Consider the following 24,346-nt stretch of genomic DNA (forward strand, 5'->3'; position numbering starts at 1 on the left):
AAGCAAATTGCTACTCCTAAATCTAAAAGGACCCCTCCGACGAAAAAGGAAAATTATGTTAAGGACCAATCTTGTTATCACTGCGATAAAGTGGGTCATTGGAAACGGAATTGCCCTAAGTATCTAGCTGAGTTGGAGAAGAAGCAAACTGGTTCGGCCAGTACTTCAGGTATCTTCACTATTGAATTATATTCATTTTCTAAGCGGAATTCATGTGTTTACGACACCGGGTGTGGTACTCATATCTGTAATTCTTCACAGGGGCTTAGAAGAAGAAGGAAACTGAAGTCAGGATCTTTACAACTGTTCGTGGGAATCGGCCTACCGACAGCTGTAGAAGAAATTGGCGAATATCGTTTGGTTTTACCTAGTGGTTTAATAATTGTTTTAGACAATTGTCATTATGCACCTTTTATTACTAGAGGTGTCATTTCAGTTTCTTTGTTGAAAAACAAGGGATTCATTAATGTTTTTAATGATTATGGAATTTCAGTTTCTCGTAATAATGTTCATTATTTTAATGCTATTGATTGTGATGGTATTTATGAAATTGAAATGCATGGTTGTGATTCAAAGGATAATTCAATGTATAATGTTAGCAAACGAGTCAAGCTCAATTCAGACTTGACTTATCTTTGGCATTGTCGACTTGCCCATGTTGGCAAGAAACGCATTGAAAGACTTCAAAGGGACGGTGTCTTATAAATAAATGATGAATCATTTGGAAAAATGTGTATCTTGTGTTTCCGGCAAAATGACAAGGAAACCTTTTTTGAATAAACCGGAAAGGGCTAAAGAGCTACTTGGACTAATACATACGGATGTATGTGGCCCATTTAGACATGTGTCAAGGAGAGGTGCTAGCTACTTCGTCACTTTTACGGATGATTTCAGTCGTTATGGTTATGTTTATTTGATTAAGCATAAACATGAAGTCTTAGATGCATTCAAGGAATTTAAAAGTGAAGTAGAGAATCAACTCAGTAAAACCATCATGATTCTTCATTCGGATCGAGGTGGGGAATACTTAAGTCAAGAGTTCTAAGATTATCTTAAAGCTTGTGGAATAGTTCAACAGCTTACTCCTCCATATACTCCTCAACATAATGGTGTTTCAAAGAGGAAGAATCGAACCTTGTTGGAAATGGTTCGATCAATGATGAAACATACAACTCTTCCTTTTTCGTTTTGGGATTATGCCCTTGAGACTGCTGTTCGCATTCTCAATATGGTTCCAACCAAGAAGGTTGACAAGACACCACATGAATTATGGCATGGGAGTGTTCCCAAATTGTCTTACTTGAAGGTCTGGGATGTGAGGCACTCGTGAAACGAGATACGCCTGACAAACTTGAATCTAGATCTGTTAAGTGCATCTTTGTAGGATACCCAAAGGAAACTATGGGTTACTACTTCTACTTTCCTAAGGAAAACACTGTCAAGGTATATAGATTTGCTGAGTTTTTTTAAGAGCAACTCATATCTCAAAAGGACAGTGGGAGGATTGTTGAACTTGATGAGCATCAAGAAGATGTGTCAACTTCTGAAAGCACTAGGAATCTTCAACTTGGGGGGAAAATGTTCAAAGAGATGAATCTCTAGATGAATATCAAGTTGAAGATGAAGCGATTCCACTTCGTAGGTTCTCAAGGACAATACGTGCTCGTGCAAGATTAAATCTTATGATTGAATCTGAAGAACATGTAGTAGGAGATTTGAATGAACCTCTTAATTTCAATGCAGCATTATCAGATCCAAAATCTGACAAATGGCTTGAAGCTGCGAATGTGGAAATGAAATCCATGAAAGATAATCAAGTCTGGAGCTTGGTTGATCTTCCACCAAATGGTAGAACCGTTGGGTATAAATGGATCTTCAAGAAGAAGACCGACATGGATGGAAATGTACACACCTATAAAGCTCGTCTTGTGGCAAAAGGTTATACTCAACTTTTTGGAGTTGATTATGAAGAAACATTTTCTCCCGTTGCGGACATTAGAGCTATTGAGATCATTTTAGCCATAGCAGCGTACTATGACTATGAGATATGGCAAATGGATGTCAGAATCGCTTTCTTGAATGGTTTTTTAGACGAGGAAGTCTATATGGTACAACCGGAAGGTTTTGTCAATCCAGAACATCCCAACAAAGTATGCAAACTTCAAAGGTCCATTTATGGATTGAAGCAAGCATCAAGAAGTTGGAATAAGAGATTTGACGAGGAAATCGTTTGGTTTTGCTCAAAATCCTGATGAGCTATGTAATGAGCGTCCATTTTGTGATAAAAACCCCTAAAGAAGGGCTTCATTTCTATGCTTAAATGAGTTATTATTCTGGAACTATTGGTACTTAATGAATGATGTGATTATGCAGGTTCCCGGAAGATGCGAGAGAAGGTAAATGACATCATGTGATTATGCCGCTGGCCACCTAACCAGTGCCGCTGGTACTCACCAGTGTCCGCTCCCCAGCCAACCAGCGCCGCTACTCATTCACCAGCGACCGCTCCTCAACCAACCAACGTCGCTAGCCCAAGGAAGCCCAGGACCAGCGCCGCTGGTCGGCCCAGATCCGAAACCGACTTTAACACCTATTTAAGTCGAACTAACCCTCAAAACCCTAAGAGAGAGCCGATTCAGCAGCCCTAGCCGCCCAGGAATAACCCTAGATCGAAATTGCATATTCCAAGAAGGTTTTGGAGCATCTAAACACCTTCCGATCTTCACTCTTGGTCTAGATATTTCATCTTTATTTACTCTTTGTTATTGAACTATGTCTTTTATCTTCTCAGACTTTGTTATTCCTTTAATAATGCTAGGCTAGTAGGCTGAATACTTGTTTGGATCAATGTGATCATGTAGATGCTTATTGTTTTACTGTGTTTGTTTAGATTTTGTTGGAGTGTGCTTTATTATTTATCGTAGATCCATGTTTATTAGTAATTCATGTTGCTATTGGTTTTATATCTGAACATATTAGTTTAATTCTAATGGTTGTCTATGATCATGCACTAGGACTGATATGGTATGACAGAAAACAACTAGTCGGTCTATAACTAGAAGTAAAAAGTGATTCACTTGTAACCGAGGGATCCATAGTAACTAGGATGAATTGAACATGAAGCTTAACAATACCAGACGCGATCCTTTGACTTGGAAACGAGTACTGTGGTCACCGGAGGGAATTATATCTGGTCATGGCTTAAGAGCCAGGTAATTAAAAGATGAATTAGTAACACAAACTTTAGGTCATAATGCTTAATACAAAGAATCTAGCGAGAATTTGTTATAATGGGTATTGTGAGTCTAGCGACAGCACTACTAACTAGGTAAAGTGAATCTAACGAGAATCTAAACCGTGATTAAGTTTCCAACATGCTAACAAACCAGTAAGATAGTATTTGGTCGTACCATGAGATCGGAGATGCCAAACAAGTATTTTAATTTAATTACTGTTATTTGCTTTTTCCAAACTATTTTCAGATTAGCCTCTCGCTGCAAAGCGCGTGGTTAGATTTTATTTATTTTACTGTCAAAAGTATTAGTTTATTAGGAGTTAGTGACTGACCCCCAAACAAACTAGAATTACACGTACTACTAGATTAGGTAACGCAACGCGTCCCTGCGAACGATCCTGTAACTTACCACTAGGCTATATTGCATTGACCGGGTTCTCTGCTCGTTAAAGTGTGTGTTAGTTTAGATAGTTACTTGTACAACATAAATTTAAATACAAGAATAAAACACCACCATCACCATGTGTATATTGCAAAGCTAGTGGGAGTAATGTCACTTTCCTTGTCTTGTATGTGTAGATGACATATTGATAATAGGAAATCACATTCCAATGTTGAAAGACGTTAAATCTTATTTTGTAAAGTGTTTTGCTATGAAAGACTTGGGTGAAACGGCATTTATACTTGGAATCAAGATCTATAAAGATAGAAGTAAACGGTTGATTGGATTAAGTCAAAGTGCTTACATAGATATGATCTTGAAGATATTCAAGATGGAGAATTCTAAGCGTGGGAACTTGTCTGTGCAAGAGGGACTTAATTTATCTAGCAAGAACGGTGCTTCTACACCTGAAGAGGTGGAACGTATGAAAAGAATTCCTTATGCTTCGGCGGTGGGTTCTATCATGTATGCGGTAAGATGCACTAGACCTGATGTTGCGTTCGCGCAAAATATAGTTAGCCGCTATCAGCAAAATCCGGGAGAGGATCATTGGACTGATGTAAAGAACATTCTGAAGTACATGCGTGCTACTAAAGAATTGTTCTTGGTGTATGGAGGAAATCCCGATGTTGAGCTTAAAGTCACTGGATACTTTGATACTGGATTTCAGACTGATAAAGATGATACAAAATCTCAGTCATGATATGTCTTCGTTTTAAATGAAGGTGCAGTAGATTGGAAGAGCAAGACATAATCTACAATCGCTATGTTTGCTACAGAGTCTGAGTATATAGCTGCTTTGGATGCGGCCATGGAAGTTGTCTGGATCAGAAAGTTTATTTCTGGGCTTGATGTAATGCCATCAAATAACACTCCAATGGATTTATTTTGTGATACTTCGGGAGCAATTATCATTGCCAATGAACCTGAGGTTCAAAAAGGCGTCAGACATTACCAAAGGAGATATCACTACGTTCGTGAGCAAATCGAATCGGGTGAAATCAAGTTAATCAAAGTTCACACAGATTTTAACTTAGCAGATCCTTTTACAAAGGCCTTGTCAAAAGGAAAGCTCAATAAGTATGCCGAGGGTATAGGACTTAGATATTGCTAGTTATGTCATGTAAATATGTGATTGGTATTTGGATAATGTGATGTTAAACAATTGTTATTTTCAATAAATGAATTTTTATACGCGGTATAAGTGGTTTCATTTTATAATAATTGTGTCTTATATTTGCATGCTTAGATCCATGTAGTCAATACTTGATTTGTTACTTCAATTTGCAACTGAAGTATGATACCATTTGGCACCCTCATTAATTAATTTAAGATGTTTGTGTGGCCACACCCAAATGAACTCAAGAGGATGTATTGACTAATTTGGTAATCTTGATTAATTGTAAAAATGAGAAACATAATCGTTAATTTATGAAATGACATTGATCCATATTCATAATTAACAAGGGTATCTGAACAAAGGGATATTAAAGATTAAATCATTTCAAATTGGCAAATTTAAGAAATTATTCTTAAACATTTCTAGGAGCATTGGCGTGTTGCTAGACGCTAACCAATGTTATTACTTTTATAAATAGCATGCTCAAGTGGGAGCTGTTTGGAGTGCGATCATGTTAATTATAAAACGTATGTCCGGATATAATTTAAGCCTATGGGGTCACACGAAATGACACGGTAACTCTATATTATTAATTAGTATATTAAAGTAATATATTATTTAAATATATAATCACGAATTAATTAATTATGTATTTAATTAATTAAAGAGGAGGTATTGAATTATAATAAGGAAAATGAGTTGTTTCCTTATTCCATATGGGGGCCGAAAATTCCAAGGCTTCTACGCCTTGGGATTACTTGTCCACCAAGTCTAAAACCCTTACACATTTGCCTATAAATACAGGGCTAATTTGAAGGGTTATAACACACATTCACAATACAATCAATTGTGAAAAACCCCTCTCTCTCTCTTCTTTGGTTCGACCGAAAACCCCCTTTCCAAAGGGTTTTCGGTTTTTGGTTTTGAAGCAAGAAAAAGGATTTTCTTTGTGCTTAGGGTCGATCAAAGGGTAGCAAACAAAGGGTTGTTCGGTTCGTGATTCGGGTACTAGCATACAATATACGGGGTGTCTAGTGTGCGATCGTACATGGGTTTTACTTTAAACCGTAAATCATCATAATAATAATATCATTATTCTTTGGGAGCTTTGCATAAGGTACACGTCTCAATTCTATTCTTTGTTAATTAATTTGATTGCATATTTGTTTCGATTTTTCCGTTGTGTACTCGTGATTAGATACATACATTCTAACAACAAGTAGTAGTGAGTGGTTGTGTGAACGACAATAATCTAAAGGTAGTTGATGTGGATGTGTTTATTGAGTTAACATTCTCTTCTAAGACAAAAAATAAAACTTTACAAGCCGCCACCAACCTTACAAGTAGTAGTGAGTGGTTGTGTGAACGACAACACTCTAAAGGTAGTTGATTTCGACGTGTTTATAACTTTGTTTATACCACACCATTACGAGACGACACCATGGCTTTGAAAATGATCTTGTTATACTTATCATGTTATTTTCTTTATTAACAGTTAGTTAGTAGTTATTATTTGAGATATCACAATGAAATTTAATTGGACAATATGCGAAACTTAAATCAAATTTATATTCTAAAAACAACTAAAAAGGTCATTTCAAATTAGATCAATTTATTTGCATTTCATCCTAAAAAAAAATGATTTAAAACCAACTTATTTTAAAATCATTAAAAATTTCTTTTATTTTTTTAAAAAGAATATAAGAACATAATGTTAAAGCTTTAAATCCAAACAAATAACTTAATTATATATGTAATACAACATGCTAAACTAAAATTTGTTGAAGCCAAAGCTAAAAAGTTATAAATTTTCTATCCAACTTATTACTCAATTGGGGATCTCAAAAAATATATATTATTGAACCTGTGACTTGGAAATTGGAATATGTGTATTTTTAAACTGAGAGAAGAAAATCTGAAAATGCATCGGTCGAGTGCTACCTGGAACAAAGAATGGTGTTAATTGTCATAGATGGAGCCATAAAGGGGCCACGTCAAATGGGCTTTAGCTGCCTTGCTGGCATTGCCAGACTGTCAAGTATTGTATTACAAACTTAATCCAATTTCCACGTCGCATTCAGTCGATTTGTACAACTCTTAATCCAATCCAATCAAGAATATTACTTGCACAAAATAGAAGTTCATTTTAGTCTGACGTACATATATGAGTTCAATTCTTTAAAAATAACTAACACGATACTCACGCAATGCAATGGTAATGACGACGTGATGGTGAGAGCCACTATTGGTGATGGAGACAACAACGAACAATGTAAATAATTGATGTAAAATTGTAGATTTAAAAGCTTAATGAAAATATTTAAGAAAATAATAATGAACGTGAAAATATTTTAAGACACGCACGATAAAAATATTATATATATTTCAGCACTTCTAAATAATATTTATTGTTTTCATATGAAATAGTATAAATGATACACACATAAATAAATATATTGTTTTGGAGATATTAAAGAGTCTCATTTTTTAATTTTTTTTTACGTAAAGTCGGATTTTTTTTAATTTTTAAGGCGCATTTGGTTCATAAAATGTTTTTTGAAAAAAATGAAATCTATCAACGGAATTGGAATTTGACGGAATGAAATTTGACGGAATGTTTTTGATTTTTTGCAAATTCAAGTGTGTGAATGAATGATATCCCTCCCTCCATCCCCAAAGAATGGAGATTTCATCAAATGATGGAATGTTTACATTCCTACGGAGATGTGATTTCTCATTCTTTGAACAACCAAATGCACTAAAGAATGTAATTGAATTCCAATTCCATCAAATTCTGTAAACCAAACGCGCCCTTAATATCATCGAAAAGTTGCTTGTTTATCTTAGTTATGAGTAATGACTAATAAATAAGACTATTTACATAACCTCTCCATACATTATCATAGATGTTATTGGTAGTTATAACTCATTAACTTTTTCAATATTTATATATATACACACACTATACAAATGTCCGTACAATATGACGAAGATGGGTGATGGTGGCGACAACACCTATTTGGTTATTGATGTAAAAGTAATTTAGACAAATTTCAAAAGTTGAATGATAGATGTTGTAAATTATTTGATTAAGAGTATTTTGGTTATATTAGTTAATTATAAAAAAAAAACTTTCAAAAACGGGGACATTTTGAGTATTTTTTTTTTAAAAGAAGGAAAAGAGAGATATAGAACTTATGTTATATAGGAATAAAGATAAATTTATATATCGAGGATCGCTCGTTAATTAGCATATAGCATAAAATCTTATGTATTACTACCAGGATTTTTTCCATGAAATACATGTTACTTTTTTATTAACAATAATAAAATAATAATAATAATATGAGTAATAATGTCAATTTAGTTAAAATATAACGTATTATTCTTTTAATACATCTATCATATTGTTGTGTTAATAACTTGCACTGCTGTATAAGTTTTATATTGTGCTATATGTATTTTATATAAAATAAGTGGTACAAATATCACATCTTATTATGAAACAAAACGATTAACTTTTATTTATTCAAAGGTCTTGAGTTTAATCTTTAGGGATGACAAAACCTTGAGGTTTTTTTTTTCTGAATACTTGTAACAGCTGATCATGATCAACCTCTCGTTGTTTAGAATACGTGCAAGACTTCATCATTATACGGTAATGTTTTCCCGATGTCATATACCGACCGAATGTTCGGAAAATAAAATAGACAAAGAGAGGAAAAAAAAATACGTTGGTGCCAAAGTATTAAAAGCTCATTTTTAGTTGATTTTTAAATGTATTTATATTATTTTCTTTCCTACACAAACCATTGATAAATAACTAGATGATATATAATTACATAGATTGATTATAAATGTTGGTTATATCATATCACACATTCACAATGCAATATTTTTTTATTTAGTTAATTAACTAATTTATTTTATATAAATGCTGAATATATCATATCACAAATTCTAAATGCAATATCGTAATCGTAACATTATATATATATATACACTAGGTCTTTTACCCGCACGATGTGTGCGCGGATATTGAATTAATTTTTCAAAGCTTTTAGTATAGACATTGATAATCAATAATAATATATAATGATTAACATTTAAATACCAAAAAATTTATGAACTTAATTGAACATACTTAGAAATCTAATGGTGTTGCTTTTATACCTGGACAGTGATAATTAGTTCAAGCGAGGTTGACAGTATCTTATGGTTGTGTATTTGCTATCCGCATCGTATTCGGTTAGGTATAATTGTAATCTCAACCCATGTAATTATTAAAACATTTACTACATGTGAAAGAAATGAATATGCATAACCCGTAACTTCAATGGATCGAATTGTAATATCATTTATCTGGTTAGAAATATTTAAATTCATATAATGAAAGAATTTTGATAATATATGATTTGATACTATTTTTGTTAAATGTATTTGCCAAAAAAATTTAGATATCTTATGAATTGACATTGATGATAATCAATAAGACTATAATGCTCAGCATATAAATACTAAAAAATATGTAATAATTCCCTATCATTATAGTTATAATGCATTAAGATGGGCATGAATAAAAAAATCGTCAAACAATACAAATCGATATTTAGTAATAATTACAAAAACCTACATCACAAGCAAAATTTACGATAGATATGAATGTTATAATCCTGTACCATGAACAAATATAACATTTGAATTAAGAAAAACATAAATATAAACAACATTAATTAATTTGATCATAATTATGAAAAAACATAATATATGATCAAGTAATCATTACAATGAAATTTTATATATTATTGATTCCATCTGCAATTAAAAGAACTCAAGATAAAAAAATTAGATAAAGAATATCGTAGATTATTATATATATACAATTTAAACTCATATGCTTTAAATGTCGAAAAGCTAGTGTATAAATCACTACCAAAACTCATACCCATATGATACTTTTCATTTGTTTGTTTCATCCGAGAGGGGAAGAAATAGGAATGAGATTTTTAATTATTCTTTTCTTATTCTATTTATATATAAAATTGACCAAAGTTTCTTCGTTAGTTTACATAAAATATTTTCCTAAGGAAGGTAAAATTTATCTTTGTGATATAAATGCTGAATATATCATATCACAAATTCTCAATGCAATATCTTAATCGTAACATTATATATATATATATATCATATAACTATCGCAATTACAATCCAATATACCCAACACTATGCAACTTTGTACACTATGCAACTTTGTAAGAAATATTGTGCTATGTTAAATTGTGATATAATATTACAATGTCATATTACATTACCATATGGGTATGTTGACTATGTGATATCATATCATATGATATAACACAGTATGATACGATATAGAGATGTGTATGGGTCGAAATCTGGTCCAAACCGTGTTCACCCGTGATCTTCGTGTGCATGAAAAATGGAACCGTGACCCGACACGTGAAGGATTGGGTTGGGTCACGGGCGAGCCACGAGTTTTGTTTACATTTTTTTGGTTTTTGGCATCACCCAACCCAGCCCGACCAACCCGTGACCCGGGAACGCATCAAAAACTTGACCCCTCACCCAACCCGTTAGGGTTCAGACGGATCACGGATTACGAGTTACTATTCATTTGCACATCCCTAATACAATTTATTACAATACAAAGCAATAACTTAACATTATAGAATTTATGGAATTTAATCTTTCATGTATTTAATTTTTTGTTATTCGTAATCTATTTCGTTCCCAAACAAAAAGGAAGGGACGATATGCAATTCAAATCAAGCTATCGAAAATTGTCTAACTTACTTTTCTTCATGACTGTTGTATATGTTAACAATAAAGCAAGACCATTGTGAAATGACACCGCGAAAAGAACCCTTTGATCCTCGATATTATTTTGATATTTTGTTTGAGTAGGAAGAGATTAGTATGTCGATAAAAAAAAATGTTTACTAGACTACATTATTTATTTCTAGCGTCAAAAGAATTTTAAAACCTCTAATAAACCACGTCGAAAAACCAAATGGTCAACAAAGCGAAATAGTCAGTGGCGGAGCTATGTGGTAGCCAAGGTTGACCATGACAACTCACAATTTCTATAAAACTCTATTTTTCTAGTACTATTTTCACATATTTTTCTAGTTTAAAGGTAATTGGTAATTTTATATTTCATAAAAACTGTTCGGCGACCACATGTTGGAAATCTTGGCTCCGTCGTTGGAAAGAGTGTTATAATTTTTTTATATCATTTTTAAATATTATAGAAGTTTAATATATATCATTTATCACCATCACATAGATAAAATTCCAATGAGCCTAGAAGTTCAAATCTTTTGTTAGAATTACATTAAGATGTAATGCAGCGTTTGTTCTTATATTTTTTTGAAAGGAGAATTTTGCTTGAGAACTTCGATTCGACAGCGGGAGGTCTAACATATGTTGTCTTAACCGGGTTTGCGTTAGAAAGCTCCTTCGAAGTAGAAATGTCTATTTTAAATACCCGATGGGGGGTGGGGGGAAACCCCTTACTAACCCGCATGAAGGCACGACGATCAATAGGGGTAAACCCTGTCTCCTCAGACTTGAACCTGAGTATACCCGAGCCAAACCTTCATAAAAAAACTTCCTATGTACTTCTCATGTTTTGAACCCAAGTGCTCAACCACTTGAGCTAACTAGGAAGTACGCCGATTTTTCTTACATAACGACATAACTATTCCGTGTTTTCTCCTCGTTAAAGATGAAAACGGTTAGAAAAATATGTAAAAGAAAAAAAAAAGGCACACAAATAGAAAAATTGAGATTATAGGACATTTGTAGACCATATCCTCATACTTGTACTCCTTTGCAAAACTTGGAACTTTATAAACAGTTTTCTTGGAACAAATGCAATTCTTTGACTTCATAAAGGATAAGGAATGTAATAAGTATCATGTAAAACCTAGTTGATACTAGCACAATGCGTATCCCGTTCCTTTGTATATCTATGATTCGTAAAGCATAATTGGTGTCTCGTTTGAGATCCAAAAGAAGTGTTCTTGATAGAAAAATAGAAATTATCGAAATATTTATCTTTTTAGAATATATAACTAGATGAAAACTGGAGATTTAAAAACGATTGTTGAACTCAAACATGAGTAGCTTAATATTTGAAACATTTTCTTTGGTCGACCACTAGGATTCATATACAAGATGCCAACGTACGGGATAGGAAACAGAACGGGGGACCAAAAAGAAAGGCCAAGAATGTAACTAGTTATGAAAGAAAACATAACTAAAGTTGAGGGGAATAACATGTTAAAAGTCTTGAAAAATATTCAAACCGGCTGGGCCAAGTCTAAGCCGGTAATCCTGCCGGCCTCCGTCGTTCAATTCAATACTGTAGTAAATAAATTTACAATTTCTCTTTCTCTCTCCCTATATTTATCCTATATTTATTACATAAAGATCAAGTCTAATACTACTATTTATTTTTCTCTTTTGGCTAGTGAGAGAGTATCTGGTGGGTTTCGAGCTGTGATTTAGCTGTCTTCTCTCTCATCACTTTCACACGCTCCTCCAAAATCCCTAGAAAAATCCCTTCCTTCACAGTTCACAATCTCAAAACCCCCCTCATTCCATCCACACCCACACCCACATTTTCAAAAACACTTTAATCCATCATCCTCATTTCTTCTTCTCCCTTTTTTTTTTTTGTTATATACAAAGTTTATCGAAACATTTTACTAATTATTATCATTATATAATTCATGTATCATCAGATAGATGTCTAATTTGCTGTTGAAATGAAGAAGAGCATCTTATCTGTATTTTTAGTAGTTGTGGTGCTAGCAGTGTTTTCATTTGGTGGTCTTGTCTCGTGTGTTTCCGATATTAATGATGTGAGTGTTTCTGGTGGGTTGACCGACAATGAAGCACTCCAACGACGACAGCTTTTGTATTATCTAGACGAGTTTGGTGACCGGGGAGAAAATGTTACAGTAGATCCTAGTTTGGTTTTTGAAAACCTCAGGATTAGAAATGCTTACATTGCTTTACAAGCATGGAAGCAAGCTATCCTCTCAGATCCGAACAATCTGACTACAGATTGGGTCGGATCTGATGTTTGTAGCTATACCGGGGTGTTTTGCGCCCCGGCTCCTGATAACCGGTCCGAAAGAACCGTGGCCGGTATCGACCTTAATCATGGTGACATTGCCGGTTATTTGCCTGAAGAATTAGGCTTGTTAACCGATCTGGCTTTGTTTCATATCAATTCCAACCGGTTTTGTGGCACTATTCCGAAAAAGTTTAAAAAACTGAAGATATTGTTTGAGCTTGATATCAGTAACAACCGGTTTGCTGGTAAATTTCCTCATGTTGTGTTAAAGTTACCCAAATTAAAGTTTTTAGATCTGCGGTTTAATGAGTTTGAAGGGAGTGTGCCTAAGGAGTTATTTGATAAAGATTTGGATGCTATTTTTATTAATCATAACAGGTTTAGGTTCGAGTTACCGGATAATTTCGGCAATTCACCGGTTTCTGTTATAGTGTTGGCGAATAACCGGTTTCATGGGTGTTTGCCAGCGAGTATTGGGAACATGTCCGACACTTTGAATGAGATAATTATGATGAATAATGGGTTAAGGTCGTGTGTTCCGGATGAAATTGGGATGTTGAATAATGTAACGGTGTTTGATGTTAGTTTTAATGAGCTCATGGGTCCGTTGCCAGAGAGTATTTCGGGCATGGTTAGTGTGGAACAGCTGAATGTGGCCCATAACTACTTGACGGGGACTATACCCGAAAGTATTTGCAAGTTGCCGCGGTTGGAGAACTTCACGTTTTCGGATAATTTCTTCACTGGTGAACCGCCGGTTTGTTTGAGTTTAAGTGCGTTTGATGATCGACGGAATTGCTTGCCTTCTAGGCCGGCTCAGCGGTCGCCTAATCAGTGTAAGCTTATGGCTTCCAAGAAGATACATTGTAGTGCATTTAGGTGTGCTCCGTTTGTTCCATCAATCCCTCCACCTCCACCGCCTGTCCCCGTGCCTTCACCGCCTATTGTTACCCCTTCGCCACCTGTTGTGATACCATCTTCGCCTCCACCACCTGTTTATACACCACCGTTTCCTTCGCCACCACCCCCATCTCCACCGCCACCACCTCCTCCTGTTTATTCGCCTCCACCGCCTCCACCATCTCCCCCACCTCCAGTTTACTCTCCCCCTCCGCCCCCACCGTCACCTCCACCACCTGTATACTCGCCCCCACCACCACCTCCTCCACCACCACCTGTATATTCGCCTCCACCTCCCCCACCGCCTCCTCCACCCTCACCACCACCACCTGTATATTCGCCCCCACCGCCTCCACCCTCACCACCACCACCTGTATATTCGCCCCCACCGCCTCCTCCACCGCCTCCACCCTCACCACCACCACCTGTATATTCGCCCCCACCTCCTCCACCTTCACCGCCTCCACCATCACCCCCACCTCCGCCACCACCTGTTATGTCACCACCACCACCGCCTCCTCCCCCTCCACCGCCGGTTATGTCACCACCACCAATTCCTTATTGTGTAAGACCACCACCTCCACCACCACCAACTTCGTCTCCACCTCCACCACCCGCTATGTCCCCACCGCCGCCACAACCTTATTACTATAATTCACCACCACCGCCATCACCCCCTCATTCACCACCCCCACCTCACTCACCGCCTCCACCGCCACACTCACCACCTCCCCCACCAAAATACATCTATTCATCACCTCCACCACCACCAAAATACATCTATTCATCACCTCCACCACCAGTACACCACTCGCCGCCGCCTCCAACCCATTCACCTCCACCACCATTACCACCTCTTTGTATAGAACCCCCACCGCCACCACCACCTCCTTGCATTGAATACTCTCCGCCCCCTCCCTCACCTACCCTCCCACCACCTCCAGTCCACCATAATTCACCACCACCACCAGTCCACCATAATCCATCACCACCACCAATAGTATACGAAAGCCCTCCACCACCAGCACCTGCATATGAAGGCCCACTACCTCCAGTAATTAGTGTATCGTATGCTTCCCCTCCACCACCCCCTTTCTATTGATTCTTTAATAGAATTTTCCCATAATTCTCGTGCTCAAACAAACACACCCTGCAATTAGAGTCTATACAAATTGTTGAATTTTTCATCACCGTATAGTGATGACAAACATAAAGAAGTTATAAGATTTTTGCGGGTATTTTTACATATAAATATATATATATATATATATCTTGATTGATGATCATCCTTGTGACGAACGAGAAGCAGCAGCATAGGTAAAGAGGTGGAGGTGGAAGATTCTTTCATTCCCCCAATATTTATTCGAAATTGTTATGGGATAAAATTCGATTTGTGAAAATAAAAAATTGTCAGGGATAATTTGTAGGTTGCAGACAAGTTTTATCATATGTATAGAGATTATCATCCATCATCAGTTTCTTCTTCTTCTTGTTATTATCATACTTTTTTTTAATTTTTTTTTTATAACATTTTATAGTATAATCATCATCATTTTCATGAGTCATGATCAACATTGTTACATCATGTATTATTAGTAGTTTTCATGATTTTTTGGGCTTTCAAATCATATTTATTTGTTTAAATTCTTTCTTCATATACATTAGTGTTGACTTATGATCATCTTCAAATTACTATTCAAGTTTGAATCTGATTGATGGTTTTAAGATATCTTGAAGTTTGAATTGGGAACAACTAACTTTAATGTCCAGCTTGATTGATTGTTGATTTGTGGGATTTTTCAAGTGATTCATGTGAACTAAGGTCAACTTTCATTGGATCATACTTTTTGGTCTTTATTGAGAAATTTATATATATAATATACGTAAAGATTGGTGGAAATTTTGACAAAGACCTGCCACCCTATAGAACCACATTCCTCAAATTATTTGTGATATAATGCCGGTAGCTAAAGTTTTAAATACCCAACTAGTTCGTAATAGCTGTATATTGGGTGTTTCGGCTAGTGGTATTGTTGTAAGCTATGTTAACTTGCATGATATGCGTTTAAATCATCGCGATTTTAGCTCCAGGGTATCGAGGTATACAAATAACTTACAGGTTGCGGGTTTAAGTTTATAGGATAGACAAATGTATGTATCAAGTCTTGATATGGACTAAACGTTGTCGAATTGATTTTTGTTTAAGTTTAGACTGAGATTTTTGTATGTGGATTCTATGCCAGATCTGTACTTTTTTGTGTGGTTGAATTCATTTGACAAGTGAAAGTTGAAATATTCATACAAATTGTTAAACCATGTAGTTTACTGTGATCAAGTTATTTTTAGGGATCCTGGTAATGCATATATAATTGTTGCTTCACGATTGTTTTTTTACTTCATTGGAATTGAATATGGTGGTTAATTTGCCATATTGTTTTTACTTCTCCCAAAGGGTATTCAGATTTATTATGAATTACGAGTATATATAGTTTCATTGATGTTACATAGGCTAATTTTAAGATATTATGTATCAATTGTATAATTGAACTGAAATGAATGGCAACTTTGACAATGACTATTGTGTCAAGAGGCCCTTAGTTTCTAAAACCTTAAATAGGCTTGACACACAACTACTAATCGAGTATTTTTGGATTAAAAGTTGCGAGCTCTGAAGCCTGTCAATAACCTGATGTCTATTTTGGTTGTTCAAAAAATTAACAAAATGTCTAATGAAACAAATGGACAAGAAAATATCAAAAAACATCAAGCATTATTCACATCCCAACAACTATGAAATCGTGGTGTTGTCCCTTGTAAAGCCTATCGTTGTTTACATCAGCACGTAAGTAGGCAACCCTGACTTGACCACCTCCTTTCATATGCCAAGACCGGGCATCGTCTTTGCGCACTTGAAACATGGCTAATGCATCAACGTTCGCCATAACCATAACCATGATCACATCCCACATGGTACTAATTTATTGCATGTGGTCCTTTTTGGCCTAAAAAAGCTAGATAACCTCTCAATGGATAACTAAACTTGCCCTTAAACTCTTCCTTGAATAAGCACCCTTCATTTATTTGAATGATAATGTTGATGTAAAGAAACCCACAGTTGGCACCACCCAAAATGTCAAACTCTAGTGAGTTTGTGCCCATCAATTATTCACTTGGTGGGTTTCTTAATTTGTTGGGAGTCCTTTAAATACACGTGACTATGTGAGTATCAACATTATGTGCCTTTCTTCTTATTTTTGAAAATTAGAGTGATAACTTCAAATTTAACACACCATTGTGTCAACACATCTTACGTACCCATAAACATCATAAATCGGTGAAAAATGATGCGGTGAAAGTTAATGTGACATTAAGATAATGTTCTGCCTCGTCCAGAGTTGGAGTTCCAATACCTGATGCTCAAGTATTCAACATTTTCCACACACGGACTATAATATGGTAACTTGGAATCAAAATAATGTTATTTTAACTGATTTAGTTAAACCATTAACATTTTAGTCATCCGGGTTCAATTTCTATTCGAGACAATATATGAGATTCTTATGTATATTAAGTTATTAACAAAACAAATTATATAGCTAATTTTTTTTGAAAAAGCATCATATACCTACCATCTAATATTGACATTGGCAAACTATAACATCGTGGATGAATATCAACATTAGTGAGTTGTCTTTGCTTCATACCTTTTATGATTCAACTTTTACCAAACTACACTAAACTTAACTTATAGTTGATATATATTTAGCTAACTTGAAACTAAATATCAAGTTAATTTGTCCAAGAAATAAAACAAAACGTTGTTACAAAATAAGCTCTAACATTGAGAAGTAGTACATATGATGGGCCAAAAATCCACCATCATTTGCTTAGGAATAGGTACCAAGGTGAATGGGTCTTCTTTCCTAAGCATAAGTTATGCTTCCGACTTCATACTCCAATCTTCAACAATAGAGATCGAAAAGCATTCATGGAAATGGATGACTTACGCATATGTATTGTTTCCAATCTTGATACCCCATACCCTGACTAAATGAATTTAGATAAAGTACTCATAGTAATTATTACTCACTCACATACAAGCCTTTTTAAGAATTAATGTCTAGCTCCCATCTTTATAGTTTATTTATGAGTTTAATGATTAAAGGCAAATAATTTTGTTTAATTTATCGTGAAAACTAAATGCGTATATATACAACTGAATTCATTCAAAAAAGATCATGAAGAAATTTGAATCGTGATATACGAATTACGATGTCATGTCCTCTATTTTTTTTTTTTAAAGGTGTATTTCGACTCAGACGTGACTGGAAACAATTATAACCAATTATCGTTGGACCTCGCGAGATGCTGAGCATAAGCTGCAGTCTCTTAGCCCCCCTCTTTGTGGAAAATTCCTAGATGGGAAACCCAAGAATTATGTCAGCTGAGGCTCGAACCCACAACCTTAGGAGAAAACCCACCAGGGGCCCACATAATGGGAAGTGTAAACACCCATGGCTAATAGGGTTTAGTGGTTTCATGTCCTCTATCTGATACACATAGATTACTACATGGTTACTACTGTAATAAAAGTCTATATATACAAGCATGTATTCTTAATTCGAACAAATTAATAATTCAATTGAACATAATTTTTTTGAGAGAAAAATGTATTACTTTCTCTTTTTTTAGGGAAGAGAGTATTTTATCTCTTAATTAAAAAAAAAAAAAAACTCAATTACTTAGCCATTTTTGGCCCTTTATATCATTATGTGTCTGTGAACATTAACTTTGTGACTAAGTTTTGAAACATATATCTTATTTTGTGGTTAGTTAAAACTAACTACTTTACAGAATCATACATTTTCGCACAAGTCACAGAAACACCTCTTTGTGTGTAATGTTGCAAAAAATAATATGCAAAGCCCATGTTTGTTGACATTTGAATGTCTCATTATCTTTTGTTTTTTTCTCTACTCTAGTTATATAGAATCCAAAAAGAAAAGCGAGTAATAACAAAAGTACGAAAGCTCCTATATATTTCTTTTATCCATTATCATTTCCAATAAGTTAATTAATCATACCGTTTATTTTACACAAAACAAGATAAGGGTTCACAAGCGTTAATGACCCATCTTACGCTTTTGTATTTAACAAAAAGATATCTCTCTTGTATATCTATGAGTATAATTTATAAATGTAAGTCGAAACCTCAATTTTTCTTATACACAATCACAATTTTATTTTATTTTTCTTTATTGATTTCTAGCTTCATGAGATTTCGTGGGTCATTGTATAATTATATGTCATGAAGCATGCAATTGCCTTTTCTTATTTTTATAATGTCTAAATAAAAGTACATTTCATTCATTCATTGTTATCTTCTCTTTTCCTTTTCTTTCATTGTTGGTTTATAAATGTCAATATGATGATGGCATAGTCTAACTTTCATAAAACTATTAGTGCATTTTCATATCATTTTTACTTATGCATTACTCTACGTTTGACTTTTTTGATTTCAAAATTATGTCTTGTAGTCTTAATTAGTCTTAACGATACACAAAGTCGGATTTACACTATTTTCATGTAACTAGTTGGGAGGGAGTGCTTCCGCTCATTTGTAACCGATACAAGTTTGTCACTTCCCATTAAAATCACATCTTGTATGTTCTTTTGGAAATGTCTCTAACCGTAAGTTATATATGTGCGATAAAAATATAACTCACTAAATTATTATTGGAATAATTAAGTAACCCTTTCATTGTGAACATTAATTTCAATTGCATGTATATAGCTAAGAAATTACTAATAATTGGCATCATCAAAGACGTTCCATGGTAGAATTGTTATTAATGTTATTCTTTGAAAGGTTATTATTTTATTTTATTATTATAATTAAGAAGTATAACTTTCATAAGAAATAAAATTAGTGTTTATTAAATGGACCCTTGTTGATATATATCAAACTCACATGGGCTACTAAATATTAAATTTAATGTAAGCACTAATAATTTTTATCGAGTGGTTTATGAAGCATTGGTACAACCACCATTTATATAAATGGGCAAGTGAGAGAGTCTTAGTAGGTCATATCTATTAAGTGATCACCCACTTGATTTAATACTCAAACACATCTTTCTATTGCACATTTGCACTAACCAAATCTCTATGAGTACTATAATCTACCTTCCATTTGATTTATCTAACTGTACACGTTCTTAATTTATAAAAAAAAATGTTAGCATATTAACAAACACATTTACGGGTAAAGTTTCAAAATTATTTGAATATATTGAATACATAGGTCATTAAGCAATACTAATATAGAATTTGGTACAATTACAACATCTAAGTGCTAGAACAAAGGCCGGCAAGTTTTTAGAACCTTAATAAATTTCTTTAGAGGACATTTATGCAAAGTTAGTTAAGATGCTGCTTTCTGTTTAGAAGTGACGATTAAGTTTGTTAATATAAAACAAAAATAAAAAATAATAATATGTTCTACCTAAACTCTCTAAATATAAGTTTTTTAGTTAAGGTTCTAGCATGCTTAATTACATGCTTTCAAATCGATGAGTTTTCAATGACTCTTATCTTTGTTTATTTTTAGTTTGGATTTGGATAATGTGAAGAAGCTCACTGATTGAAAAAATTTATGGGGTATGGTTGATGTGAAATATAGTGTGTGGTATACTAGCTGATAGCCAAAAGTGTAGTAGTATACTGATTAACTGATACAAAGGTTAAAATGGGACACATTTGATTTTGAAACTATATTGGGCTTGAAAGTTCTGATACTACAATAAGCATATATATCGGATCTAAACTTGGGCTGAACTAAGTTTGATGTTTGCTTCCTCTATGTTCAAAATACAGAAAATCCTACCCAAATCTAAAATTTAACAATCTTAAGGGTGAGCAAAAGTTTACGACATTATATTATTGGCTGATATATTACAATATACATGAGACCAATTATTAAAGTGAATTTCTTGACATAAAATAGGTTAAAGTAATTTAATAGCTAAAATATTGGATTGTCAACATGTATAAATTTAAAAAACTTTATTGTAAAACATAAATGCATAACTTCCAGGGAAGTTATTTCATAGAAAAGTCATCATCATCACCTAATTACTTCATCTACATCCATTTGTTTGTATTTACTTCTTGTCATCTTCTACTTAAATAGCAATAAATAATGGAATTAAATTGCCCCAACCTTGTATTTTTAGAAAACAACACACCTTTTTTTATCCAACGCAATTGTCTTTTTTAAGATTTGAAGCCACTACCTTTTGATTGATATGTCAACACATGCGGTTAGGTTATAAGAGGGTTGGCAACCCACCTTTTATCCTTTTTCTCACCACTCACTTCTAACCAATCACAGCATGTCACCTCAACTCCACCACTCACTCACCACTCATCCAAATTTCATTGACATCCGACCACTCACTTCACCACTCATATTACAATTTTCATTCTATTTAAACATCAAATTTCATTAAACTAAAAATACTCAAATACTTAAACATTACATAAATAATTCTTGAAATTAAAACAAATAAAAAAATAACATACTATTCAAATACTTAAACATTACATAAATAATTCTTGGAATTAAAACAAATAAAAAAACAACATACTAAAAATACTTAAAAGATATAACATAAATAATAGAAATACGATTATTCCTCATCATCGTTAGGCTGGAGGTGTGGTAAGTTTAGACCGGCTAGATGCTCTGTCAGATCATACCGGAGACGGAAATGTGTCTCCTCGTCCTGTATCTCCGGTAAGGCGTCCCGATGACTACTTGGGCGAACAACTGGATCTCTTATATGAACTGGGTAAATCGCACGACCACTATCCTGAATGATCATGTTGTGCAGAATCACACACGCATACACCAAGTTCCTAATTGTTCCTAGTGACCGTTGTCGAAACGGTCGATCAATGATATGCCATTTTCCTTTGAGAACACTAAATGCCCGTTCAATATCTTTGCGAGCCGCCTCTTGTGCCGTTTTGAACATTTTTTCTTTCTCGTATGTCGGGTATTTGTACGCTTTAACAAACGTAGACCATGTAAGATATATGCCATCGACTAGATAGTAGCCACGTCTATAAGTACGCCCATTTACACTGAATGGAACGTAAGGAGCAGTGCCCATACGCTCCGGGAGGAACAAGGGAGATTGTTGCAGCACATTGATGTCGTTTAGAGCACCCGGAGGACCAAAAAAGGCGTGCCATATCCATAAATCCTGAGACGCCGTTGCTTCCAACATAATAGTGGGGTATTCATGATCACCCCTTTTGTATTGACCCCTCCACTCCATTGGACACATCTTCCAAACAAGATGTGTACAATCTAGACTACCGATCATTCCAGGCAAGTGATGCCTTTCTTCGTGTGCTTCAAACAAACGATGAAGATCATGTGTTGTTGGTTTACGCAAATATTCGGTCTTGTAAGTGTCAACGATAGCGTCACAAAAATTTGAAGACATTCACGTGATGTTCTCCCGGCCATCTCTAAATACTCGTCGTACTCATCAAGAGGATTACCGGTTGTAAGTTGCCGGATGGCAGATGTGCACTTCTGTATCGGTGTAAAACTCTTGGCCAACCGGGCATTATACGAGTCCTGAAAATACGCGTATCTTGACTCAAGATCATGCACGATCTTTAGAAAAAGTCTTTTAGGCATACGATACCTATCTTCAAAAAAATCATTGTCGTATTTTGGTTCTTCACAAAAGTAGTCGTGGTGTAACCTTTCTAAAGCAGTCCAACGGTTACGGTTCACGACTTTACGTTTCGCCCGTGAACGCGCCGTGGAACTTTCGGCTTCTTCGGACTCAATGTTGTTCCCAAACTGATGTGCAAAATCGAGCTTTAAATTTATAAACTAAAACTACCCAAAAACTCACTACTACGCACTCACGGGCAGTAAACCCGATCATTTGTAATATAGTCAAGAGGCAAGTCTGAGTTCGTTCTCAGTGATTGAGAAATGATTAGTTGCTTATAAAGTAGTTTGGAAAACGGGTGTTGCTTCGAAATTCCTTTTGACAATTAAATAAATGGGTTTGCAAAATGATTGCATAAATTTAAAAGAACAGTTCAGACATTATAATTAAAAGTCATCCACCTTGACTTCCCTCGACTTCAAATGTGATTGCATTTAACTAAGAACAAATTCTCTAGGATTTAAAGATAGTCGTGACAAGGTTAAGCTACTCACGTGGTACCACCAACCGTGAATAAATTATCGAATCACCTAACTACTAGTCGAATTACCCAAGCCGGTACCACCAAAACCGAGACAATTCTTCTAACAATCAGTTTTATTGACTATCAAATCATCAATTGAACCTACGTGACAATAACGTGGTACCACCAACCGATATCAATCACGTTGACAACATTAATCTTTTCTTAAAACGATATTCACTACCATACCATGAACTAGTGATAATTACTTATAGACAAGTAACCGTTTTAAAATCACATACATATTCAACTGGTACCACCAACGAAGGATCATATGCAACCAATATCGAAATTAATTAATGAAAAGAATTAATATCATCAAGATCACAGAACAACAATAATTAAATAAACCCTATTGAATTAAAAATATTGCAATCACATTATCCGTCTAGTTTCATCAAGGTGGATGATTAAACAGTTAGTCACTCATGATCAATTCACAATAATGAATAAAATAGAAGAGAAACATGATGTACCAATTGTTTGAAGAAAATAAAATGCAAGACAATAAGTAGATACGATCTAGATGGGTGCCCGTGAATCTTTGATGAGTGATTTATTTGTGACTTTTTCCCCATTTGTTTGTCATGATTTTGAGGTATAAATGAATCATTAGTATGCACTTTAAGGTACTTAATGGAATTAGGTTTGTGAACAGGTTTGATTTGAGAGATGACTGATCGAGAGAGTAGAAATGAGCTTAGGAAGATTATGGATGAAGTTCGGGAGATGCATGTATGAAGAATAAGAGCTAAAATAAGGAAACGCGTGCGAACTGGAGCAACCAGCGCCGCTGGTCCCCTTCAGGCAACTCACGAGCGTCGCTCCTAAGTCACCAACATCGCTCGTCCCTTCAGATTACACAACCAGCGTCGCTGGACTAGGTCGGCCAGAATTAGGGTTTTTCGTATTTTGCCTATAAATACCCCATTATAAACCCTAAAAACGGAAGCAGAGCACATAGGTCGAAAGTGACGGCTAAGGATCGAGAATTTGGACCTCTTAAGCACTACGGAGCAGATCTAACATCATCAGACGCTTGGGAATCCAACCTTGTGATTTATAATCACCCGGTTCTACATTCTTTCTTTCTTTCCGTTATCTCTAGATTTCTATGTTATTTTATTATATCAGATTGTTCATGGCTACTCAGATTATGAGTAGCTAAGCTACTAGACATTCGTTTGGACGTGATGTAAACATGACTTGATTGTTGATTATGGTTGATTGTTGAACAGATTCTATGCTAAATCGTTGATC

General features: G+C 34.9%; 2 protein-coding genes across 2 annotated transcripts; one reads left to right on the forward strand and one right to left on the reverse strand.

Annotated features, from left to right (window-relative positions):
• The first annotated feature begins 12,264 nt into the window (after positions 1-12,264).
• LOC122595338 (leucine-rich repeat extensin-like protein 4) lies at positions 12,265-15,279 on the forward strand. The gene has a single exon (XM_043767683.1). It carries the CDS (start codon positions 12,591-12,593, stop codon positions 14,904-14,906), a length of 2,316 nt encoding a protein of 771 aa, XP_043623618.1. The 5' UTR covers positions 12,265-12,590; the 3' UTR covers positions 14,907-15,279.
• Positions 15,280-21,495: 6,216 nt separating this feature from the next.
• LOC122597554 (protein ALP1-like) lies at positions 21,496-22,320 on the reverse strand. Its single transcript, XM_043770133.1, has one exon. It carries the CDS (start codon positions 22,318-22,320, stop codon positions 21,496-21,498), a length of 825 nt encoding a protein of 274 aa, XP_043626068.1.
• Positions 22,321-24,346: the final 2,026 nt, after the last annotated feature.

The sequence above is a fragment of the Erigeron canadensis genome, chromosome 4, assembly GCF_010389155.1.
Source record: "Erigeron canadensis isolate Cc75 chromosome 4, C_canadensis_v1, whole genome shotgun sequence".
Classification (NCBI taxonomy): Eukaryota; Viridiplantae; Streptophyta; class Magnoliopsida; order Asterales; family Asteraceae; genus Erigeron; species Erigeron canadensis.